The 25687-nt window shown below is 51.4% G+C and overlaps 1 protein-coding gene across 2 annotated transcripts in view; it reads left to right on the top strand.

The window, feature by feature from the left end:
- LOC147105388 (voltage-dependent L-type calcium channel subunit alpha-1S-like) overlaps positions 1-25687 on the top strand; it is a 68895-nt gene that overhangs the window by 16288 nt on the left and 26920 nt on the right. For both annotated transcript variants that reach the window (XM_086011688.1, XM_086011687.1), the window contains exons 6-13: positions 1675-1771; positions 5795-5897; positions 7607-7708; positions 8252-8391; positions 12741-12869; positions 13404-13642; positions 16013-16119; positions 22229-22335. In XM_086011688.1, coding sequence (XP_085867814.1) covers positions 1675-1771; positions 5795-5897; positions 7607-7708; positions 8252-8391; positions 12741-12869; positions 13404-13642; positions 16013-16119; positions 22229-22335 — 1024 coding nt within the window. The remainder of the gene's footprint in view (positions 1-1674; positions 1772-5794; positions 5898-7606; positions 7709-8251; positions 8392-12740; positions 12870-13403; positions 13643-16012; positions 16120-22228; positions 22336-25687) is intronic.

Raw genomic sequence — 25687 nt, 5'->3', positions numbered from 1 at the left:
GAAGAGCTGAGGTGGCAACACAGACTGAGATGACTGCAACAGAGCAGCCCTTGGATGCCAAAAGTACGCTGACTCACGTCAACGTAGAACAACAGACCGCTGAAACAGCTGCTCCGGTAGAGGGATTGCATAGTCCGATCAATCAATCTCCAAAGGAAGTTGAAGTATTAAAATCACAAATGAGGTCACTAGTAAACGACTTGCTGAAAGCCCAGAAAAAGCTGGATGCAGAGGTACACATGAAGAAGTCTCTTCAGGAAAGATGTCTGGATTTGGAACAAGAGCTGGCTAACGTCCAGCTGGGTATGGAGGAAATAGACGACCCTCTCACTGGTCTAGCTCAGGACGACACCGAATATTACGATGTCCTGTCCTGCCCAGCTTGTAACTTCGACTCCCAAAGTGCAGAAATCATGGAGGAGCACCAAAAGTCTACGGAACATCGGGAGAAGCTGGCTCTACGACGGAAACAGGAGGAAGAGAAGGAGGAACTGCGCATGCAGCTGGCAGCTGTGGCAGCTGACAATGGAGCCCAGAGAGTCTCCAAGAAGCAGAAAAGGAAAAGTAAAAACAGAAGATGACCCATCTGAACCATTATCACCTCTACCAGATCACACACGTGGTCCCTCCGAACGGAGCCAATTCAGTTCGGAAGTCCAAACTGTTAAATCCATGGAAGGACTATTGAATGAGTCACTCCAGCAACGTGAACCGACTACACCACAGAGATTGAATCTGTGAACTGTTTTCCGCAGAGACTGAATCTGTGATCTGTTTTGACATGAAGTTATCTATGTATCTATGTTATTCTGTTATGTAAACCTGAAGTTATATATGTATATATGTTATTACGTTATGTTAAATGGGGAGATGACTGTAAAGCTAGGAAGGGAGGAATGTTGTGTATGTAATATGTGTGCTACTTTGAACCTATGGACAGGACTGCACTACTTGTTGGGCGTAGTGATACGCAGTACCACTCCTGGCCATAGGGGTATAAATAGTACTGTGGGTACTGATCTCCCCTCAGTTCCCGCCTGTGGGCATGAAGTAAAGGCCTATGTATAGTCCCTACCTCCAACCAGTAAAGACCTGTTTGAGTTATACGTTTAAGTCTTTGTGTTAATTGTTCAATACAATACACATACTTAACACACACAGCCTTGGTCTGACTGGCAGGCCTCTTCCTCCCTGAAGAAGGGAACAGGACCTCTCTGTGGGCCCTAGCACCATCCAGCAATGCCTGGAGTGAAGCCTCATCAAATTTTGGGGCAGCTCTTGCCCTCCCGCTGGCCATTGCTCCAGCAGGCTCCTGTGCCATCTTAATGGTAAAGTTTGGAAGCCTGCAGAAGATGCAAGGCTTGCTGTGGACCTTAAAAGCAGCAGCAATGATGACGTCATATTCTGCGACTTTCTGACTGGAAATACTCAATTGCCAAGGCTTCCCACACGTTGGAAATCAATTGGCCAATTGAGTTAAAATTGCATCAATCTCACAGACCCATTTAGATTCGTGTGGGAAACACCAAATTCGGGGAACCCGACAATTCCCCGCACCCGAGTTAAACCAGTAAGTGTGTAACCAAGAGAGTCGTGCACATCTACACCGTGAGTGCGTAACTGAGAGTGAGGCACACACACACGGCTAATGGTTTTCCCGATTATTCTCCGCAGGGGACGGATCAAACACCTGGATGTGGTGACGTTGCTCCGTCGCATCCAGCCCCCTCTGGGGTTTGGCAAGTTCTGCCCCCACCGTGTGGCCTGTAAGGTAGGATTAGCCCAGTTTCAGCTCCTTTCATTGAATCAGTACATAAGGGGTTTGCTTGACAGAGTCGCCAAGCCGCACAATTCAAACACCAGACACTCTACGATTTGCTCAAATATCTGTCTGATTAACAGCTCCTTCTGAATTTAGCAAACAGTAACTGAAATCTATGAAGCCCCAGTACATATTTCAGGAATGTTTATTAATGTTGAATGTTCAAATCAAGGAGTTATGAAGACAAATAAAAACAGAAAATGCTGGAAATACTCAGCAGGTCAGGCAGTATCTGTAGAGAGAGAAACAGTGTTAACGTTTCAGGTCGATGACCCTTAGTCAGGTCATCGACCTGAAACGTTAACTCTGTTTCTCTCTCTACAGTTGCTGCCTGACCTGCTGAGTATTTCCAGCATTTTCTGTTTTTATTTCAGATTTCCAGCATCCGCAGTATTTTGCTTTTGTAGTTATGAAAACAGTCTGTCTGGGATTTAAGATAGAAAACTCCTGCAATTGAATTTGAAAAAGGAAAAGGATTGCCGGTGTAAGGAGATAGATTGCAGTTAGTTTTACTATTTATTATTTTGTAAAGTACCCAGCATGAGCAGAGTTTATAACGACTCTAAGGATATGTATTACGTTTCTGCCATTTCTTGGCTAGTTCTCTTACTGTTCAGTAAGTTATTTGGAGAGTGAAAGTGTAGAGTAAGATTGAGAGTAATGTACAGGACGAGGGTCCCTGAGGAGGTGGGAACCTGTGGGTGAAGCAGTGTAAAGATTCAGAGACAAACAGGAAGCATTTCCGTCCAGTCTTGAGTTTGTGGGGCCTTTCACTCAGTCTCTATTCTGTGGCCATCTCCTGGCTGCAAAGCAGAGGAATAAGGGACGGAGACCCTTGGTGCTATATTAACGATTTGGAGGAGGGGACCGAGTGTAACATATCAAAGTTTGCAGATGATACTAAGATGGGAGGGAAAGTAGTGAGTGAGGAGGACATAAAAAACCTGCAAGGGGACATAGACAGGCTAAGTAAGTGGGCAGAGATTTGGCAGATGGAATACAATACTGGAAAGTGTGAGGTTATGCACTTTGGCAGGAAAAATCGTAGAGCAAGTTATTATCTTAATGGCAAGAAACTGGAAAGTACTGAAGTACAAAGGGATCTGGGGGCCCTGGTGCACGAAACTCAAAAGGTTAGTATGCAGGTGCAGCAAGTGATTAAGAAGGCCAATGGAATGTTGGCTTTCATTGCTAGGGGGATAGAATATAAAAATAGGGAGGTATTGCTTCAGTTGTACAAGGTATTGGTGAGACCGCACCTGGAATACTGCGTACAGTTTTGGTGTCCATACTTAAGAAAAGACATACTTGCTCTCGAGCCAGTACAAAGAAGGTTCACTCGGTTAATCCCGGGGATGAGGGGATGGACATATGAGGAGAGGTTGAGTAGATTGGGACTCTACTCATTGGAGTTCAGAAGAATGAGAGGCGATCTTATTGAAACATATAAGATTGTGAAGGGGTTGGATCGGGTGGATGCGGGGAGAATGTTCCCGATGATGGGTGAAACTAGAACTAGGGGGCATAGTCTTAGAATAAGGGGCTGCTCTTTCAAAACTGAGATGAGGAGGAACTACTTCACTCAGAGGGTGGTAGGTCCATGGAATATGCTGCCCCAAAAAGCTGTAGAAGCTACATCATTACATAAATTTAAAACAGAAATAGACAGTTTCCTAGAAGTAAAGGGAATTAAGGGTTACGGGGAGCGGGCAGGAATTTGGACATGAGTCTAGGTTCGGATCGGACATGGCCCTGTGGGTAGCGGAGCGGGCCCAGGGGCCGTGTAGCCTGATCCTGCTCCTATTTCGTGTGTCTAATTCTGTTAGATTCAGGAGATGGTTCTGTGATAGTAGATTGGCGGTTAGGATCAGATCAGCCATGATCTTATTGAATGGCGGAGCAGGCTCGAGGGGCCGATTGGCCTACTCCTGCTCCTATTTCTTATGTCTTTCTCCCCATTGAGCCCGCACGCATTTGCAAGGGTTTCCCCTGGGGGGGGTGCCGCATTGTAATGATATGGTGATGAGGTGGGCGTGGCTTCACCCCGTCTCTCTCTCCTGGGCCTCTGCTCTGGGCTTCAAGTGTCAGCCTGACTGTCGGGGGCCTGGTACCTGGCCCCCTCAGACCAGACCAGAGAGTCCCAGGACAGCTTGGCAGTAAGGGGAAGCCCCAAAACAGACGGGTACATTTCTGTCACGGCTTCGGTGTAAGATGGCCTTCTGGTGGTCTGAGCCTGAAACCGACGGCCATTCCCCCTTCACAGAATCACAGAAACCCCACAGTGCAGATAGAGGCCATTTTGGCCCATCGAGCCTGCACCGACACATATCCCACCCGATCCCCGTAACCCCTATACCAACACATATCCCACCCTATCCCCGTAACCCCACATATTTAATCCCCTTAACACTAAGGGTCAATTTATCATGGCCAATCAACCTAACCCGCACATCTTTGGACTGTGGGAGGAAACCGGAGCACCCGGAGGAAACCCACGCAAACACGGGGAGAATGTGCAAACTCCACACAGACAGTCACCCGAGGCCGGATTCGAACCCGGGTCCCTGGCGCTGTGAGGCAACAGTGCTAACCACTATGCCACCGTGCTGCCCTTCTCTCAGGTCAGGCTGCTGCCAAGTGGCGTTCTCTGCTGGGCTACATTGAGCCTCTGCAGATACCCTGGGCTGAAAATTCAGTAGGGTTAGCGCCCCATTTGAGGCGCTAGAGGGCCTAGCGCCGGAGTTATGGCCGGTTTGTAAATTCAGTGGGGCCCTGCCATCGGTGTTAGACCGGTTGCGCTGCGCCGGCACCGATGACGTCATCGGTGTGCGCAGCGTCCCGGTTGCCGTGGTGACGGGCCCCAACGCCGAAATTGAGTTGCGGCCGCCTCGCCCGTGGCAGCCGCAACTAACGATGTTTCAGCAGAGTCCTACGCGAGTTAGCGCCGGCGCATTAAGGTCGCGCGGCGGCCGGCCGCTTTCCCGCCGGCCGCCTGCCCGCACCTCCCTCCCCGGACTCCTCCACCCCCCCCCCCCCCCCCGCGGAACAGATGCGTCTGGCCTGCGAGCCCGGCACTTCTCCGAGGTGCCGGGCTCATTGTTTTCAAGATTTCAACGGCCAGCGGGCGGGTGCAGGCAGCTCCTCCTTAACTGAAGGAGGAGGCCTGCACTTCCCCAGTCTGCCGCACCGCATCGGGTGCCGCAGCGCCGGAATTGCGCCGCAATGCGGCAGTCAGCGCCCATTTCGAGGCGCTGACACCCTCCTGTAGCGCCGGCAGCCGTTTGGGCGCGGCGCTACTGAATTTTTGGCGCGCGCAGGGGGACTTAGCGCCGGCGCTAAATTTCCGGTGCTAAAGCCCTGGCGCGGCGCCAACTGAATTTCTAGGCCCCAGTCTCCCAGCAATACAAATGGGCTCGGGTCAGGTGGAGAGTGCAGCCTTGGGGATGGAATTCCCCTGACTGATGGGGGAATGCTGCCGAGACCCACTCTCACAAACCGCTCATTCCTGGGTCTTAATAACTCAGCAAAAAGACCGTTCTCCCATTTTTTTTATTAAGTGAAAATTCGCCACCCCCGCCCAAGAGCCCAGTCTATATTTGCTTTGGAAAGATCACCAAGATTTATACAGCTTACACAGCATCGAATGGAAGGCCTGATGTTGTTAGATGGGTAAACGCAACAACCAATTTGTACACAGCAAGATCCCATAAATCGCAGTGAGATAAATGTCCCGTTGAGCAGTTTTTTTGATGGTGTTGGTTGAGGGCGGAATGTTGGCCCGCTCCCTGGGAGACCTCGCTGCTCCTTGTTAACTAGTTTCTTGGCATCTTTAACATCCACCTGAACAGGTTTAACATCTCACCCTCATACTGTAAGCTCAGATCCCAGTCTGTGTCTGTGTTTCTGAGCTGTGCTTTGTGTTCGGTTTCCCCCCTGTTGCTGATCTCTGTGTTCTCCCTGTACCTTTCCCAGCGGCTGGTCGCCATGAACATGCCCATGAACAGCGATGGCACAGTCACCTTCAATGCCACCCTCTTCGCGCTGGTTCGAACGGCCCTCAAAATTAAAACTGAAGGTAGGAGAATTTGTACTGACTGGAGGAACGGGTCACATGCTGGATGTCCCTTCCCCGAAATAGGGAAGGGGGCCAAGGGTGAAGCAAGACTGTATGGAGGCTGCTTACTGGCCCACCGAACAGATTGTGGGCCAGTTACAATGGTAGAGAACTGTGGGCCCAGTGTAAGAGGAATAGAAAAGGCGGGGTTACGTACACGCGGGGTTACGTACACGCGGGGTTACGTACACGCGGGGTTACGTACACGCGGGGTTACGTACACGCGGGGTTACGTACACGCGGGGTTACGTACACGCGGGGTTACGTACACGCGGGTTATGTACACGCGGGGTTATGTACACGCGGGGTTACGTACACGCGGGACTACGTACACGCGGATTACGTACAGGCGGGATTACGTACAGGCGGGATTACGTACACGCGGGGTTACGTACACGCGGGTTACGTACACGCGGGGTTACGTACACACGGGGTTACGTACACGCGGGATTACGTACACGCGGGATTACGTACACGGGGTTATGTACACGCGGGATTATGTACACGCGGGATTATGTACACGCGGGATTACGTACACGCGGGTTACGTACACGCGGGATTACGTACAGGCGGGATTACGTACAGGCGGGATTACGTACACGCGGGGTTACGTACACGCGGGTTATGTACACACAGGGTTACGTACACGCGGGATTACGTACACGCGGGATTACGTACACGGGGTTATGTACACGCGGGATTATGTACACGCGGGATTATGTACACGCGGGATTACGTACACGCGGGTTACGTACACGCGGGTTACGTACACGCGGGATTACGTACAGGCGGGATTACGTACACGCGGGATTACGTACACGCGGGATTACGTACAGGCGGGATTACGTACACGCGGGATTACGTACACGCGGGATTACGTACACGCGGGATTACGTACACGCGGGTTACGTACACGCGGGTTACGTACACGCGGGATACGTACACGCGGGATTACGTACACGCGGTGTTACGTACACGGGGTTACGTACACGCGGGATTACGTACACGGGGTTATGTACACGCGGGATTATGTACACGCGGGATTACGTACACGCGGGTTACGTACACGCGGGTTACGTACACGCGGGATTACGTACACGCGGGGTTACGTACACGGGGTTACGTACACGCGGGATTACGTACACGCGGGATTACGTACACGCGGGATTACGTACACGCGGGTTACGTACACGCGGGGTTACGTACACGCGGGGTTACGTACACGCGGGTTACGTACACGCGGGTTTACGTACACGCGGGGTTACGTACACGGGGTTACGTACACGCGGGATTACGTACACGCGGGTTATGTACACGCGGGTTACGTACACGCGGGGTTACGTACACGCGGGGTTACGTACACGCGGGGTTACGTACACGGGGTTACGTACACGTGGGTTACGTACACGCGGGGTTACGTACACGCGGGTTACGTACACACGGGGTTACGTACACGTGGGTTACGTACACGCGGGATTACGTACACGCGGGGTTACGTACACGCGGGTTACGTACACGCGGGGTTACGTACACACGGGGTTACGTACACAGGGTTACGTACACGCGGGATTACGTACACGCGGGATTACATATGGTGGAGCTGAGAGCTGATAGGTTGATTGCTGTAGTTCCATGAACGTGTATTTATCTCGTATTATATTTGGCAACAGGGAACTTTGAACAATCCAATGAGGAACTGCGAGCCATTATCAAAAAAATCTGGAAACGAACAAGTATGAAACTGCTTGACCAAGTGATCCCCCCTATTGGAGGTGAGTGCCTGGTACATATGGTGGTTCAGAGACCCTGGTTCCTACAACTGTTTGTGGGGAGACCCTCATTTATACAGCTGTTTGCGGGGAGACCCTCATTTATACAGCTGTTCGCGGGGAGACCCTCATTTATACAGCTGTTTGTGGGGAGACCCTCATTTATACAGCTGTTTGCAGGGAGACCCTCATTTATACAGCTGTTTGCAGGGAGACCCTCATTTATACAGCTGTTTGCGGGGAGACCCTCATTTATACAGCTGTTTGTGGGGAGACCCTCATTTATACAGCTGTTTGTGGGGAGGCCCTGTTTCCTACAGCTGTTTGTGGGGAGACCCTCATTTATACAGCTGTTTGTGGGGAGACCCTCATTTATACAGCTGTTTGTGGGGAGACCCTCTTTTATACAGCTGTTGATTGAGAGGCCCTCTTTTATACAGTGAGTAATGACCAGGTCTCAAGGGTTTGGTTCAGAGAAATCTTTGTTTTAATATGAAGTAGCTTAGTTACTATGACGACGGTTAAATGTTAACATTTTCTGTTCAGACGATGAGGTGACAGTCGGCAAGTTCTATGCCACATTCCTCATCCAAGAATATTTCCGGAAGTTTAAGAAGCGTCAGGAAGAATATTATGGAATTCTCCCATCAAAAAAGAACCAGAATCAGAATGAAATTGAGCTCCAGGTAAGGGTGAAAGCTCCTGGTGTTTAGAGGGCCTGAATACACTGAGCTTGCATTGTTCAGTGGGAGGTAGTGACACAGAGAATCATCTGCCATTGTGGTGCTAGTTTGGTTCATGTTGCTGGGCAAATGGTGTTAGGTTGGTGGTTAGACATTGCTTTGTTATTGATGTCTGTGATTGGTACTGGTGAGCGGACAGGCCTCTGGGATCGGCATTGGTTAGTTGCCAAGACTTGATGGCGGGTGACTTTAATATTGGGTAGGGTTTCTTCAGAGCAACATTGCATGGCGAGAGATAGTGAGCATGGGGCGTCTGTATGGGACGACACTGTGATGGAGACTAGATTTGAGCAGGAGCAGTAATGATCTGATTTAATGGTTGGATCTTCATTTCAAGTGTGAGGCCGTGGAACCTGGGCTCAGTTAATCTGGCATTTTAGTAATGGACCAGACCAGCCTGGAGTTCATCCACATCTCCCAGCTGGTACTAAGGGGCTGAAACTGCTTCGTTGGGTCATGGTTTGGCATTAGGTAGTATTAATAGTTCAACACCACACTGCTCATTAAAGTAATCGACAGTGTAACCTTATCGCAATCAGATAAAACAAGGAATCTGTTAGACTGTCACTGTGTCAATGTTATAGAAAGAGCACAGTGGTCTGGTGCTTTGTATGGATGTGCATTTAGGACATGATTGTGATGGCACCTCGGATTACTAGAACCAACAGGGGCTGCAATCCTCCATGAGGTGACATCAGCCAGAGCTGTGGGAGAAGATGCTGGGCAGAGACAAGGACATGTTAGAAGGGACAGTTGGTTGCAGAGCAACATTGTTGAGACATGAGAACAAATCTCCCCCTGCCAGAGGCATGAAAACCCTTGCAGATACAGAAAGTGAACGTGGGCCGTAATATGAGGGAGGAGAACCATGGAGGGGGCTTTCCCCATGTTGCGTCCCATGGAGCTGCATCTGTCAGGTTGCATTGTATAGACCAATGGGAAGTCCGTGCACAGCTGAGCAGTCGAGTACAAATCTACTGTCGTAAAGCTGAGGTATAACAATCAGTCAGTCAGACCTTACCTGGGGGGCTTTCAACTCTGGTCAACAGGCTACAAAAAAACACACACAAATGTAATGGAGAAAGTTGCGAGAAGGGAAACAGGACTGGTACCAAGGGGATCAATGGAAGATAGGGGACTAGAGGGTCGGGGATTGACAGGAGAGTTACAGGACTAGAGGGATGGGCTTCGATGGGAGAGTTAGGGAACTAGAGGGATGGCCTCAGTGGGAGAGTTAGGGGACGAGAGGGATAGCCTCAGTGGGAGAGTTAGGGGACTAGAGGGATGGCCTCAGTGGGAGAGTTAAGGGACTAGAGGGATGGCCTCAGTGGGAGAGTTAGGGGACTAGAGGGATAGCCTCAGTGGGAGAGTTAGGGGACTGGAGGGATAGCCTCAGTGGGAGAGTTAGGGGACTAGAGGGATGGCCTCAGTGGGAGAGTTAGGGGACTAGAGGGATAGCCTCAGTGGGAGAGTTAGGGGACTAGAGGGATAGCCTCAGTGGGAGAGTTAGGGGACTAGAGGGATAGCCTCAGTGGGAGAGTTACAGGACTAGAGGGATGGGCTTCGATGGGAGAGTTAGGGGACTAGAGGGATAGCCTCAGTGGGAGAGTTACAGGACTAGAGGGATGGGCTTCGATGGGAGAGTTAGGGAACTAGAGGGATGGCCTCAGTGGGAGAGTTAGGGAACTAGAGGGATGGGCTTCGATGGGAGAGTTAGGGAACTAGAGGGATGGCCTCAGTGGGAGAGTTAGGGGACTAGAGGGATAGCCTCAGTGGGAGAGTTAGGGGACTAGAGGGATGGGCTTCGATGGGAGAGTTAGGGAACTAGAGGGATGGCCTCAGTGGGAGAGTTAGGGGACTAGAGGGATAGCCTCAGTGGGAGAGTTAGGGAACTTGAGGGATGGGCTTCGATGGGAGAGTTAGGGAACTAGAGGGATGGCCTCAGTGGGAGAGTTAGGGGACTAGAGGGATAGCCTCAGTGGGAGAGTTAGGGGACTAGAGGGATGGGCTTCGATGGGAGAGTTACAGGACTAGAGGGATGGGCTTCGATGGGAGAGTTAGGGAACTAGAGGGATGGCCTCAGTGGGAGAGTTAGGGGACTAGAGGGATAGCCTCAGTGGGAGAGTTAGGGGACTAGAGGGATAGCTTCAGTGGGAGAGTTAGGGGACTAGAGGGATGGGCTTCGATGGGAGAGTTACAGGACTAGAGGGATGGGCTTCGATGGGAGAGTTAGGGAACTAGAGGGATGGCCTCAGTGGGAGAGTTAGGGGACTAGAGGGATAGCCTCAGTGGGAGAGTTAGGGGACTAGAGGGATAGCCTCAGTGGGAGAGTTAGGGGACTAGAGGGATAGCCTCAGTGGGAGAGTTAGGGAACTAGAGGGATGGCCTCAGTGGGAGAGTTAGGGGACTAGAGGGATGGCCTCAGTGGGAGAGTTAGGGGACTAGAGGGATAGCCTCAGTGGGAGAGTTAGGGGACTAGAGGGATGGGCTTCGATGGGAGAGTTAGGGGACTAGAGGGATGGCCTCAGTGGGAGAGTTAGGGGACTAGAGGGATGGCCTCAGTGGGAGAGTTAAGGGACTAGAGGGATGGCCTCAGTGGGAGAGTTAGGGAACTAGAGGGATAGCCTCAGTGGGAGAGTTAGGGAACTAGAGGGATAGCCTCAGTGGGAGAGTTAGGGGACTAGAGGGATGGGCTTCGATGGGAGAGTTAGGGGACTAGAGGGATGGCCTCAGTGGGATAGTTAGGGGACTAGAGGGATGGCCTCAGTGGGAGAGTTAGGGGACTAGAGGGATAGCCTCAGTGGGAGAGTTAGGGAACTAGAGGGATAGCCTCAGTGGGAGAGTTAGGGGACTAGAGGGATGGCCTCAGTGGGAGAGTTAGGGGACTAGAGGGATGGCCTCAGTGGGAGAGTTAAGGGACTAGAGGGATGGCCTCAGTGGGAGAGTTAGGGAACTAGAGGGATGGCCTCAGTGGGAGAGTTAGGGGACTAGAGGGATAGCCTCAGTGGGAGAGTTAGGGGACTAGAGGGATGGGCTTCGATGGGAGAGTTAGGGGACTAGAGGGATGGCCTCAGTGGGAGAGTTAGGGGACTAGAGGGATGGCCTCAGTGGAAGAGTTAGGGGACTAGAGGGATGGGCTTCGATGGGAGAGTTAGGGGACTAGAGGGATGGCCTCAGTGGGAGAGTTAGGGAACTAGAGGGATAGCCTCAGTGGGAGAGTTAGGGAACTAGAGGGATGGCCTCAGTGGGAGAGTTAGGGAACTAGAGGGATGGCCTCAGTGGGAGAGTTAGGGGACTAGAGGGATGGCCTCAGTGGGAGAGTTAGGGGACTAGAGGGATGGCCTCAGTGGGAGAGTTAGGGGACTAGAGGGATAGCCTCAGTGGGAGAGTTAGGGGACGAGAGGGATGGGCTTCGATGGGAGAGTTAGGGAACTAGAGGGATAGCCTCAGTGGGAGAGTTAGGGGACTAGAGGGATGGGCTTCGATGGGAGAGTTAGGGGACTAGACGGATAGCCTCAGTGGGAGAGTTAGGGGACTAGAGGGATGGGCTTCGATGGGAGAGTTAGGGAACTAGAGGGATGGCCTCAGTGGGAGAGTTCGGGAACTAGAGGGATGGCCTCAGTGGGAGAGTTAGGGGACTAGAGGGATAGCCTCAGTGGAAGAGTTAGGGGACTAGAGGGATAGCCTCAGTGGGAGAGTTAGCGGACTAGAGGGATAGCCTCAGTGGGAGAGTTAGGGAACTAGAGGGATGGCCTCAGTGGAAGAGTTAGGGGACTAGAGGGATGGCCTCAGTGGGAGAGTTAGGGAACTAGAGGGATAGCCTCAGTGGGAGAGTTAGGGGACTAGAGGGATGGCCTCAGTGGAAGAGTTAGGGGACTAGAGGGATAGCCTCAGTGGGAGAGTTAAGGGACTAGAGGGATGGCCTCAGTGGGAGAGTTAGGGGACTAGAGGGATGGGCTTCGATGGGAGAGTTAGGGAACTAGAGGGATGGCCTCAGTGGGAGAGTTAGCGGACTAGAGGGATAGCCTCAGTGGGACAGTTAGGGAACTAGAGGGATGGCCTCAGTGGGAGAGTTACAGGACTAGAGGGATGGGCCTCAGTGGGAGAGTTAGGGGACTAGAGGGATGGGCTTCGATGGGAGAGTTAGGGGACTAGAGGGATAGGCTTCGATGGGAGAGTTAGGGGACTAGAGGGATAGCCTCAGTGGGAGAGTTATGATAATTGATGGATGGGCTTCAGTGGGCTGAAGGGCCTTATGTGGTGCTTGACTTTTCACTCTGCTCCCACGTTAGGCTGGATTGCGCTGTATAGAGGAGGAGGTTGGTGATGACCTACATCGAACTGTATCTGGAGAGCTGCCGGTTGAAGATGAAGGAGAGCGAACAATGGAGGATGGTGGCTTGGACGAGACAATTTACAGGGTGGGTCACTTCAACAGTGGAACTCGTTGCTGTGTTGGTGAAAGTTCACAGGGGTGTAAGTTTACAGGGCGATGATCCACAGCATCATTTCATAAACTAGAAGGAAGCGTCTGCTGGAACAGAAAGCCATCCCACCCGGAGATCATTTCTTGTTACTGCATATTCCAGACTGTGTGGGGAGGTTCATTCCATCACATCAGGCCTGAACATCTCAACTCAGCTGTCACACCAACTGTGGCTGTGTCACGATTGGTATTGATAGTGAGCATAGCTCTCACAGTGGCAATAGTGAGTCCATGACACTTATAGTGAACAATGGTGAAATCAAAGCATTCATAGTGAACTCTGGTGACTCCAAGGCCCTAATAGTGAGCAATTGTGAGTCAATGCCCTGCTATTTCTTTGTTCTGAATTCTAACTGCAAAAAACAGAAATAAATTTCATGATTTTTCATTTTAGCGATGCAACATGTGACATTCGATTCCTTCCAGATGTCACTGTTCCCTCAATCACCTTTATTCTCTGTCTTTCCAGAGAGCGGGAGGACTATTTGGAGAGCAAGTCGATTCCTACCCAATGATGGACAGAACAGGCTCCTTTCAGCACCACATCACGAGCCAGCGACCATTACAGTTCAGTAAATCCGAGGGCGGAGGAGAGGAGCCAGAATCTCCTCACAGCAGACCGACCGATTCACCCTTCAACACAACTGAATTCTTCCCATCGACAGAGAACCCAAACATGAATAACGCAAATAACACAGCCCTGAACAGGTAACAGCAACCATCCACACACACTGTACCCCATCCAACTCCCCACCCTCACACACACTGTACCCCATCCAACTCCCCACCCTCACACACACTGCACCCCATCCAACTCCCCACCCTCACACACACTGTACCCCATCCAACTCCCCACCCTCACACACACACTGTACCCCATCCAACTCCCCACCCTCACACACACTGTACCCCATCCAACTCCCCACCCTCACACACACACTGTATCCCATCCAACTCCCCACCCTCACACACACTGTACCCCATCCAACTCCCCACCCTCACACACACTGTACCCCATCCAACTCCCCACCCTCACACACACTGCACCCCATCCAACTCCCCACCCTCACACACACTGTACCCCATCCAACTCCCCACCCTCGCACACACTGTACCCCATCAAACTCCCCACCCTCACACACACTGTACCCCATCCAACTCCCCACCCTCACACACACTGTACCCCATCCAACTCCCCACCCTCACACACACACTGTACCCCATCCAACTCCCCACCCTCACACACACTGTACCCCATCCAACTCCCCACCCTCACACACACTGTACCCCATCCAACTCCCCACCCTCACACACACTGTACCCCATCCAACTCCCCACCCTCACACACACACTGTACCCCATCCAACTCCCCACCCTCACACACACTGTACCCCATCCAACTCCCCACCCTCACACACACACTGTACCACATCCAACTCCCCACCCTCACACACACTGTACCCCATGCAACTCCCCACCCTCACACACACACTGTACCCCATCCAACTCCCCACCCTCACACACACACTGTACACCATCCAACTCCCCACCCTCACACACACACTGTACCCCATCCAAATCTCCACCCTTTCACACAGACGCTATGCGCTGACTAGGTCCATGAAATGTTGGGGTGTTTGATTTTGCTGGTTGAATAATCCCTCACTTTCAGCGATCCGGACAGCTGAGCAACCTGCTGGGTTCAGAGGGAGCCAGGCACTGGGGCAGCCGGGCTCAGAGGGAGCCGGGGTCAGGGGGAGACTGGCTCAGAGGGAGCTGGGCACTGGGGCAGCTGGGCACTGGGGCAGCTGGGCACTGGGGGAGCCGGGCACTGGGGGAGCCGGGCACTGGGGGAGCCGGGCACTGGGGGAGCCGGGCACTGGGGGAGCCGGGCACTGGGGGAGCCGGGCACTGGGGGAGCCGGGCACTGGGGGAGCCGGGCACTGGGGGAGCCGGGCACTGGGGGAGCCGGGCACTGGGGGAGCCGGGGTCAGAGGGAGCCGGGGTCAGGGAGAGCCGGGGTCAGGGGGAGCCGGGGTCAGGGGGAGCCGGGGTCAGGGGGAGCCGGGGTCAGGGGGAGCCGGGGTCAGGGGGAGCCGGGGTCAGGGGGAGCCGGGGTCAGGGGGAGCCGGGGTCAGGGGGAGCCGGGGTCAGGGAGCCGGGGTCAGGGGGAGCCGGGGTCAGGGGGAGCCGGGGTCAGGGGGAGCCGGGGTCAGGGGGAGCCGGGGTCAGGGGGAGCCGGGGTCAGGGGGAGCCGGGGTCAGGGGAAGCCGGGGTCAGGGGGAGCCGGGGTCAGGGGGAGCCGGGGTCAGAGGGAGCCGGGGTCAGGGGGAGCCGGGGTCAGGGGGAGCCGGGGTCAGGGGGAGCCGGGGTCAGGGGGAGCCGGGGTCAGGGGGAGCCGGGGTCAGGGGGAGCCGGGGTCAGGGGGAGCCGGGGTCAGGGGGAGCCGGGGTCAGGGGGGGCCGGGGTCAGGGGGAGCCGGGGTCAGGGGGAGCCGGGGTCAGGGGGAGCCGGGGTCAGAGGGAGCCGGGGTCAGAGCTCCAGCTGGGTTCTGGCTCCATGAATGACTGGTGTTCGGATTGGGGTGTAGACTCTACGTTTAGTGAAGTAGCTACTTTCAGCACCTAACAGGCAGCGAGTGGAGAGATCGACGCTGGCTCCATTGGAGCTTGGATGCTGAGTGCAGTGATGTGTCTATGCTGCTGTTTTCAGACTGTGGATTTGATCCCAGAGCAGTAAGAATGTTCCCTCCTTCCTGTGGATCAGGGAATTCATCCCTGGCCTCCTTAATAAGCTGCTAATTGGGGATGGGATACCTGGGAGAGGTCATCCTATTGGATGTATAGGCGGGAGGCCGGTAGTAATGGAGGATTCTGTTGACCGCTGAGTCAAGTTTCTTAAAGGGAATGTGTCACCCCCTGATTTTGCATTGTCTAAATGATCATTTAAAGCATATTGACCTTACAGGGGACTGTGTGACCCTCCGACCCTGACGCTTTGGCCTTGACAAATGGACCCTGACGCTTGAACCCTGACCCTGACATTCTCACTCTGACTGACTCTGGCACTCCATTGCAGGGTTCATTATGAAGATGAGTTCAAGAAGGAAATTGCAACCTTTGACTTCACTGGTGAACATGGAGCCTGTTTGCCCCGGGCCCGGCAGCGCTCGATTCCAGTGCCAGGTGAGTGCACCGTATGTAAGAGTTGAGTAACAAGAATCAGACATAGCTCTTCCTCATCCCTCCCCAAAGAACACTTTGTTTAACAGAATTCCTCACTCATTCTCCAAATCAGGCTTCCAGGCCCTCTTGAAGAGTCCAAGAGAGATGCTAAAATATGGTCTGGACACCGCTGTCTACAGAATTGTGTGACAAGAGGAACAAACTGTTAAGTCGACCTCGGGGAGGGGCATCAGCTCGTGCAGGCCACGTTGCTCAGGTTGGGAGCTGAAGTTGAGAAGCTGTGAAATCATTCCCGCTTAATCTGAGCTACAGTGAAGCTGTGAAGACCCAGTCTGTGTAACGTGGTTACTATTCCAAAGATGGGTCAATCATTGGGGGCACTCAGCTGTCTGTTATTGGAGTTACCTAGGCAACGGCTCGGGGTTTGCTGACTTCTTGGCCTAGAAATTCGGCGGGGCGCCAAGCTCGCCTGGGCACCGGAATTACCGCTCCGGACGGAGCCGATTGCGCCATCCCGATATTCAGTTTCAGCGCCCCAAACGGAAGCGGGTTGCTGCTCGAGGCGCCCCGCATCCCTCTTGGGGCGCTGCAACTGAATATCGCAGCGCAACGTGCCGCAGCACCACATGCTGTGGCATGGCGTGCTGCGGTACTGCAGGCCTTCCTCCCCTTCTTAAAGGGGAGGGGCCTGCAGCAGCGAGATCGGTGATCGCGAGTGCCGGCAAAAGAGCCCGGCACCGAGGAGAAGTGCCGGGCTCTTGGGACACAGCCAGCACAACGCGGGGGGGTGCTCAGGAGGCCGGGGACGGCGGCGCGAGGAGGTGCTGGCAGGCGGCCAGCAAAAAAAGTGGCCGCCCCGCACCTCCCCTTTAATTAGCACCTCTACCGCCGCAGGTAGGCCCCCTGAACCGGTCGCAAATTGCGACCGGCGTTCCAGCGGGGGGCACTACCAAATATCGCGATCGGGGCGACAGCAGGACGCTGCGCACACCGATGACATCATCAGTGGCGGCGCAGCGCTACAGGCTAACGTCGCCACTAGTGCCCCGCTGAATTTCGCGGGAGGCGTGGCCAGTGGCGCTAAACCCACTGAGTGCCCTCTTTAGGCGCTAACTGGTGGCGCAGCCCACCGAATTTCTAGGCCCTTATCTCTGACCCGTTACTGCTATTTAACGGTTTACCTCAGTACTCTTCACCACTGCCTGTAAGCATACCCTTATCATCTTGTTTAGCCTTTTGTTCTTTTACTTTTATTCTCCTTTCAAATAATTCTGTAACCAGCCCTCACTCTGTAATCTGCTAGGGCTCAATAATAATCCCCATTGATAACCTCAGGAATGTAGCAGATACAGTTCGAGACTCTCTGGGTACTGTGGCTCAGACCACTGTTCTTGTATTCATATTACATATAATTACGCAGTATTTACAGCACAGAAACAGGCCATTCGGCCCAACTGGTCTATCCTGGTGTTTATGTTCCACACGAGCCTCCTCCCACCCTACTTCATCTAAACATTTCAGCATATCCTTCTGTTCCTTTCTCCCTGATGTACTTATCTAATTTCCCCTTAAATTCATCACTGCTATTCACCTCAAATACCTCCCAAACCCGCGACCTCTACCACCTAGAAGGACAAGGGCAGCAGGCACATGGGAACACCACCACCTCCAAATTCCCCTCCAAGTCACACACCAGCCTAACTTGGAAATATATCACCGATCCTTCATCGTCGCTGGGTCAAAATCCTGGAACTCCCTCCCTAACAGCACTGTGGGAGTACCTTCACCACACGGACTGCAACGGTTCAAGAAGGCGGCTCACCACCACCTTCTCAAGGGCAACTAGGGATGGGCAATAAATGCTGGCCTTGCCAGCGACGCCCACATCCCATGAACGAAAAAGAATGTGGTAGCGAGTTCCACATTCTCACCACTCTCTGGATAAAGAGGTTTCTCCTGAATTCCCGATTGGATTTATTAGTTACTATCTTATATTTGAGGCCCCTAGTTTTTGACACCCCACAAGTGAAAACATCTTCTCCACGTCTACCCTATCAAATCCTTTCATACTTTTAACGACCTCTATCGGGTCACCCCTCAGTCTTCACTTTTCTAGAGAAGAGTGCCCCAGCCTGTTTAATCTTTCCTGATGGTTATAAGCTCTCAGTTCTGCTATTCTGGTGTGAAAGGGGCAAATTATTTGTGACTGGCTGCCTGTTTGTGACAGGTTGGTTTAAACATTTCACAATGATAAACAAAATAGTATCTTCACTCTATTCCCCAAGGGAAGTAGTAGAAAGATTCACAGGCTGATTAACAGTCTGAAAGGGTGGCATTGTTTTTTTTAAATTCATTCCCGGGATTTGGGCGTCGTTGACAAGGCCGGCATTTATTGCCCATCCCTAGTTGCCCTTGAGAAGGTGGTGGTGAGCCGCCTTCTTGAACTGCTGCAGTCCGTGTGGTGAAGGTGCTCCCACAGTGCTGTTAGGGAGGGAGTTCCAGGATTTTGACCCAGCGACGATGATATATTTCTAAGTCAACTGTGTGACTTGGAGGGGAACTTGGAGGTGGTGGTGTTCCCATGCGCCTGCTGCCCTTGTCATTCTTGGTGGTAGAGGTCGTGGGTTTGGGAGGTGCAGCCGAAGAAGCCTTGGCGAGTTGCTGCAGTGCATCTTGTAGATGGTACACACTGCAGCCACGGTGCGCCGGTGGTGGAGGGAGTGAAAGTTTAAGGTGGTGGATGGGGTGCCAGTCAAGCGGGCTGCTTTGTCCTGGATAGTGTCGAGCTTCTTGAGTGTTGTTGGAGCTGCACTCATCCAGGCAAGTGGCGTATTCCATCACACTCCTGACTTGTGCCTTGTAGATGGTAGAAAGGCTTTGGGGAGTCAGGAGGTGAGACACTCGCTGCAGAATACCTAGCCTCTGACCTGCTCTTGTTGCCACAGTATTTATGTGGCTGGTCCAGTTAAGTTTCTGGTCAATGGTGACCCCCAGGATGTTGACGGTGGGGGATTCGGCGATGGTAATGCCGTTGAATGTCAAGGGGCGGTGGTTAGACTCTCGCTTGTTGGAGATGGCCATTGCCTGGCACTTGTGTGGCGCAAACGTTACCTACCACTTATCAGCCCAAGCCTGAACGTCGTCTCAGTCTTGTTGCATGTGGACATGGACGGCTTCATTATCTGAGGAGTTGTGAATGGCACTGAACACTGTGCAGTCATCAGTGAACCTCCCCATTTCTGACCTTATGTTGGAGGGAAGGTCATTGATGAAGCAGTTGAAGATGGTTGGGCCTAGGACACTGCCCTGAGGAACTCTTGCAGTGATGTCCTGGGGCTGAGATGATTGGCCTCGAACAGCCATAACGTTTTTGTAATGGGAAGATGATAAAAGGGATATTAAGAGATGCCCTTTATGAGTTTTTTGAGGATGTCACTAGGGTAGTGGATGAGGGAAATCCAGTAGACATTGTCTACCTGGACTTTCAGAAAGCCTTTGATAAAGTTCCTCACACTGGGTTACTTCACAAGATGGAATCTTGTGCTATCAGTAGAAATTGAAACGCTGGATAAGGATTTGGCTCAAATCCTGCAGCCAAAATGTTGTAGTTGATGGATGTGATTCAGCTTGGAGACATGTTACTAGTGGTGTCCCCCAGGGATCGGTCCTAGGCCCTCTATTCTTCATAGTCTTTATTAATGACCTGGACAGTGTGTTGGGAGGATGGTCAGTCAGTTTGCAGATGATACCAAAATCTGTGCAAGGGTTAAGATGGTAGAGGAGTGCAATCAAATCCAAAAAGATTGAGATGTGCTTGGGGAGTGAGTCACAAAATGTCAAATGGCGTTTCATTTAGATAAATGTAGTGTCATGCATGTTGGGCGGGCCAACACAGAGCACACATATCATTGGCAGGGAACAATACTGAAAGAGGCTGAGAGAGAAAAGTATCCAGGTGTTATTGTGCACAGATCACTGAAGGCTCATGACTAATGTGGAGATGCTGTAGCTAAAGTAAACAGGGTGCTCGGGTGTATTAATATTCAGTGTAAATTAAAGGACACCATTCTGTCATTATCAGGTCGCTGGTCAGACCGCATCTGCAGTACTTTGGTCCCTCACATGGTGGGTGATATAGTGGCCTTGGAAAAGGTCCAGAGGAGAGCTACAAGAATGATTCCTAGCTTAGAGAATCTCAGCTACTCAGATAGACCAAGGACCTTGGTCTATTTAATTTAGAATAGCGTAGACTTTGTAGCAATCTGATAGAGATCTATAAAAGAGTTAATGGGCGGGACAACGTCCCTGTTGATTATTCCAGTTTAACAGATTGGGGAGGACTGGGGACAGGAGTTATACTGTGTAAGAGTAGGAATAAACTGGATGTTAGGCGGTTCTTTTCCCAGAGAGTAGTGAGCCTCTGGAATACATTGCCGGCTGGTAGGGTGGGTGCTGACTCTCTGCATTGCCTTCAAGCGGGATCGGACCCGTTCTTGACTGGAGCAGAGATCACATCATTTATAAATAACACTCGGATCGTGTGATCTCCTGGATTGGCTTTGATCGTCTGAGGGGGTCAGAGAGGAATTTCACAGAGTACTTTTTCCCTTATTGGCCTCGGGTTTTTTCTGCCTCTCCCAGGGGATTACATGGATGTGGGGGACGGGGTTGTGGGCAGGGGAGGGGGGGAAGAAGTGTTTAGCCATGATGGTCCAGTCATCGTGGTGTGGAGTAAATAGGGAGAAACTGTTTCCAGTGGCAGGATGGTCGGTAACCAAAGGACACGGATTGAAGATAATTGGCGATAGAACCAGGGGGAGATGAGAATTTTTTTTACACAGCGAGTTGTTGTGATCTGGAATGCGCTGCCTGAAAGGGTGGTGGAAGCAGATTCAAGAGTAACTTTCAAAAGGCAATTAGATAAATACTTGAAGGAGAAATTTGCAGGGCTATGGGGAAAGAGCAGGGGAGTGGGACTAATTGGAGAGCTCTTTCAAAGAGCCAGCACAGGCACGATGGGCCGAATGGTCTCCTTCTGTGCTGTATGATTCTATAAAGGCTTGCGCAGGGCACGGTGATCTCCAGCAGTAGTTCAGTCAGGGGTTGCCCTGGCACCAAGAGAGTGAAGCTGAACCCAAGCAGGGTTAGATGAAGGAGGGTAGAAGAGGCTCATGTGGAGCATTAACTAGACCAGTTGGGCTGAATGTCTCGTTTCTGTGCTGGAAAATACTGTAACCAGTTTGTCCATCAGTTCAAATGCCAGAGTGACTCTACTCTTCATTTCCATGGCCCCCTGGGTGATGGTACAGAGTGACTCTACTCTTCATTTCCAGGACCCCCTGGGTGATGGTACAGAGTGACTCTACTCTTCATTTCCAGGACCCCCTGGGTGATGGTACAGAGTGACTCTACTCTTCATTTCCAGGGCCCCCTGGTGATGGTACAGAGTGACTCGGACCCAGACAGCTCTTCTACAATGATGAACTGCACAGAATTGTTGTGTCCGTCAGTAGTAAGACACAGACTGCAGGAGAACGGTACAACAGGTGTTTACTCAACGTGGCTCACTCTGGAACTGACTGTACAGATTAATACTCAGTGCTATATACAGGTGTGGTCACTGCCGGTACTACAGTATACATGAGCTGTAAAAAGTAGTTCCCCCCTTAAAGGTATATACATTACAAGACTCTCCTGTGTGTCAGAAACAGATAGACCAGCACCAACGTGTATTTTAGAGTGTCCGCCATGGCTCAGTGGCAGCACTCTCTCCTCTGAGTCAGAAGTTCGTGGGTTCTAGTCCCACTCCAGAGACATGAGTGCACAAATCTAGGCCATCACAAAACGTCATTAAAACAGATTATCACATTATCACATTGCTGTTTGTGGGAGTTTGCTGTATGAAAATTGTCTGCTGCATTTCCTAAATTACAACAGTGGCTGCAGTTCAAAAATACTTCATTGGCTTTGAAGCGCTTTGGGACGTCCTGAGGTCATGTAGGGAACTATAGAAATGCAAGTCCCTTCTTTTCTTTTTAACTTCCTTGTTTGATGGTGTAACAGTGTTGTGTGCCGATTATTAACCAGTGTGCTATTCTGCTGACTCTAGAGCGGAATATGACGTGTCCAGTGAAGAAACCCTTCTCACAAACAACAGACACCAAGAGTGTAAAGCGAGAGACAACAACAACAGCACTGCAATGCCTCGGCCAAGAGGTAACGGGAACCAAGAGCGGGACAGTGGGGGAGGTGCTGGGGGCCATCTGCCCCTGTGAAGGACCATGGCAATCATGGAGGGGTGGGGTGGCAGGGTAGTGTCTGAAAGCTTGGGGTCAGCACCAGCGGAAACTCAAAGTTACCTCCGAGGTCTCAGCGCCGCATCTTTACATAGACTGCCCAGATGGGTCCTGCGATACTACACCACGACAGCCGATTCCCCTCAGACAGCACATAATACTCCACAGGAGGCCTCACGCTCCCGTGGACGCCCAGCATCTCACCACCCCATGAGCCCAGCAAGGTTTAGTCTCCTCTTCTAGTTTCCAATTAATCACTGAGTGTCTGGGCCGGTGCAGTCTGGCTCACTGGGGATTGCACAACATCTAATCTATGGCCCGGGCGCAGCGATTCCAACACCGCCCGCAAAATTCAGTCGGCATTTAGTGCCGGCGCTAACACTCAGCGCCTGGCCCTCTAGCACCACACAGACCGTGACGTCAGTGAGTGTGCAGCGCCCTGTTAGCGCCCTGGATGCGAAATTCAGTCGCTTCCCCTGACTTACCGCCTGGCACTGAGAACAACAGAAACAGCAGGCGTTGATACCTGGGATTTCCACTCCCGGGGGTCTATTTAAAGGGAACGCTTACCGGGTCATTGGGAGGTCAGATTCATTGCTGCCTTGTCAGACGGCGTTTTGGCTGCGTTCACATTTTCTCATTTTTGCTTCGTTGCTGCTCCAACAGTTTCTTCGCTTGTATTGCTCTGAGCACTTCTACGTCCTCTGATCAGCCATTACTTCTTAGGTGAAGGGTTGCGGCTCCTTGCAGGCCTAGTTCACAAGCAGCAATGATCAGAGTGAGGCTCTGCAGCATCATTGACACGCCCCTTTAAGAACTGGAAGGCGCCAGTCTGTCTGAGTACTTTCTAATTGACAGCGCCGGAACTTGAGTAGCGCTCTGAGTGTAGCACTCCGATGTTCGTGCCCTAAGAGCAGTGTGTAGCGCTTGATTTAGTGTTCCAAATCCCTCTTGCAACTCTAAAACTCAATTTCGCGGTCGCCGGCACTAATTAGCGCCCCAAAATGGTCAATATCAAATTTTTCCCCAATGGTGTTTAACACACACACGGGGTACAGTATCTGTATATGACACATGGGGTACAGTATCTGTATATCACACACACGGGGTACAGTATCTGTATATCACACACACTGGGAACAGTATCTGTATATCACACACACTGGGTACAGTATCTGTTTATCACACACGGGGTACAGTATCTGTATATCACACACACGGGGTACAGTATCTGTATATCACACACAGGGTACAGTATCTGTATATCACACACACGGGGTACAGTATCTGTATATCACACACAGGGTACAGTATCTGTATATCACACACGGGGTACAGTATCTGTATATCACACACAGGGTACAGTATCTGTATATCACACACGGGGTACAGTATCTATATCACACACGGGGTACAGTATCTGTATATCACACACACTGGGTACAGTATCTGTATATCGCACACGGGGTACGGTATCTATATCAGACATGGGATACAGTAGCTGTATATCACACACTGGGTACATTATCTGTATATCACACACGGGGTACAGTATCTGTATATCACACACGGGGTACAGTATCTGTATATCACATACACGGGGTACAGTTTCTGTATATCACACACACGGGGTACAGTATCTGTATATCACACATGGGGTACAGTATCTGTATATCACACACGGGGTACAGTATCTGTATATCACACACACGGGGTACAGTATCTGTATATCACACACACGGGGTACAGTACCTGTATATCACACATGGGGTACAGTATCTGTATATCACACACACGGGGTACAGTGTCTGTATATCACACACGGGGTACAGTATCTGTATATCACACACGGGGTGCAGTATCTGTATATCACACACGGGGTACAGTATCTGTATATCACACACGGGATACAGTATCTGTATATCACACACGGGGTACAGTATCTGTATATCACACACTGGGTACAGTATCTGTATATCACACACACGGGTACAATATCTGTATATCACACACGGGGTACAGTATCTGTATATCACACACGCGGGGAACAGTATCTGTATATCACACACGGGGTACAGTATCTGTATATCACACACGGGGTACAGTATCTGTATATCACACACGGGGTACAGTATCTGTATATCACACACGGGGTACAGTATCTGTATATCACACACATGGGGTACAGTATCTGTATATCACACACACGGCATACAGTATCTGTATCACACACGGGGTACAGTGTCTGTATATCACAGACACGGGGTACAGTATCTGTATATCACACACACGTGGTACAGTATCTATATCACACACATGGGGTACAGTATCTGTATTTCACACACGGGGTACAGTATCTGTATATCACACACGGGGTACAGTATCTGTATATCACACACACGGGGTACAGTATCTGTATATCACACACATGGGGTACAGTATCTGTATATAGAAACATAGACCCAATCTCTCCTCATACGTCATTCCTGCCATCCCAGGTATCAGTCTGGTGAACCTTCGCTGCACTCCTTCCATGGCAAGAACATCCTTCCTCAGATAAGGCGACCAAAACTGCACACAATACTCAAGATGTGGCCTCACCAAGGCCCTGTACAACTGCAGCAAGACATCCTAGTTCCTTTATTCAAACCCTCTCGCTACGAAGGTCAACATACCATTTGCCTTCTTAACCGCCTGCTGCACCTGCATGCTTACTTTCAGCGACAGGTGCAGAAGGAAGCCCAGCTCTCGTTGCACTTCCCCTTCTCCCAATCTATTGCCATTTAGATAATAATCTGCCTTCCTGTTTTTGACACCAAAGTGGATAACCTCGCATTTATCCACGTTATATTGCATCTGCTATGCTTCTGCCCAATCACCCAACCTGTCCAAATCATACTGGAGTTTCTCGGCATCCTCCTCACAGCACACACGCCCACCCAGCTTTGTGTCGTCTGCAAACTTGGAGATATTACATCTAGTTCCCTTGTCTAGATCATTAATATATATTGTGAATAGCTGGGGTCCAAGGACCGATCTCTGTGGTACCCCACTAGTCACTGCCTGCCACTCGGAAAAAGAGTCGTTTATTCCAACTCTTTGCTTTCTGTCTGCCAACCAGTTCTCTATCCAAGTCAATACCTTGCCCCCAATCCCATGTGCCTTAATTTTGCACGCTAATCTCTTATGCGGGACCTTATCGAAAGCCTTTTGAAAATCCAAATACACCACATCCACTGGTTCTCCCTTATCTATTTTACCAGTTACATCCT

The sequence above is a fragment of the Somniosus microcephalus genome, chromosome 18 (assembly GCF_052327205.1).
Source record: "Somniosus microcephalus isolate GS21.2 chromosome 18, FLI_Smic_1.0, whole genome shotgun sequence".
NCBI classification, from domain to species: Eukaryota; Metazoa; Chordata; class Chondrichthyes; order Squaliformes; family Somniosidae; genus Somniosus; species Somniosus microcephalus.
This window is presented reverse-complemented; position numbering and strand designations above follow the sequence as displayed.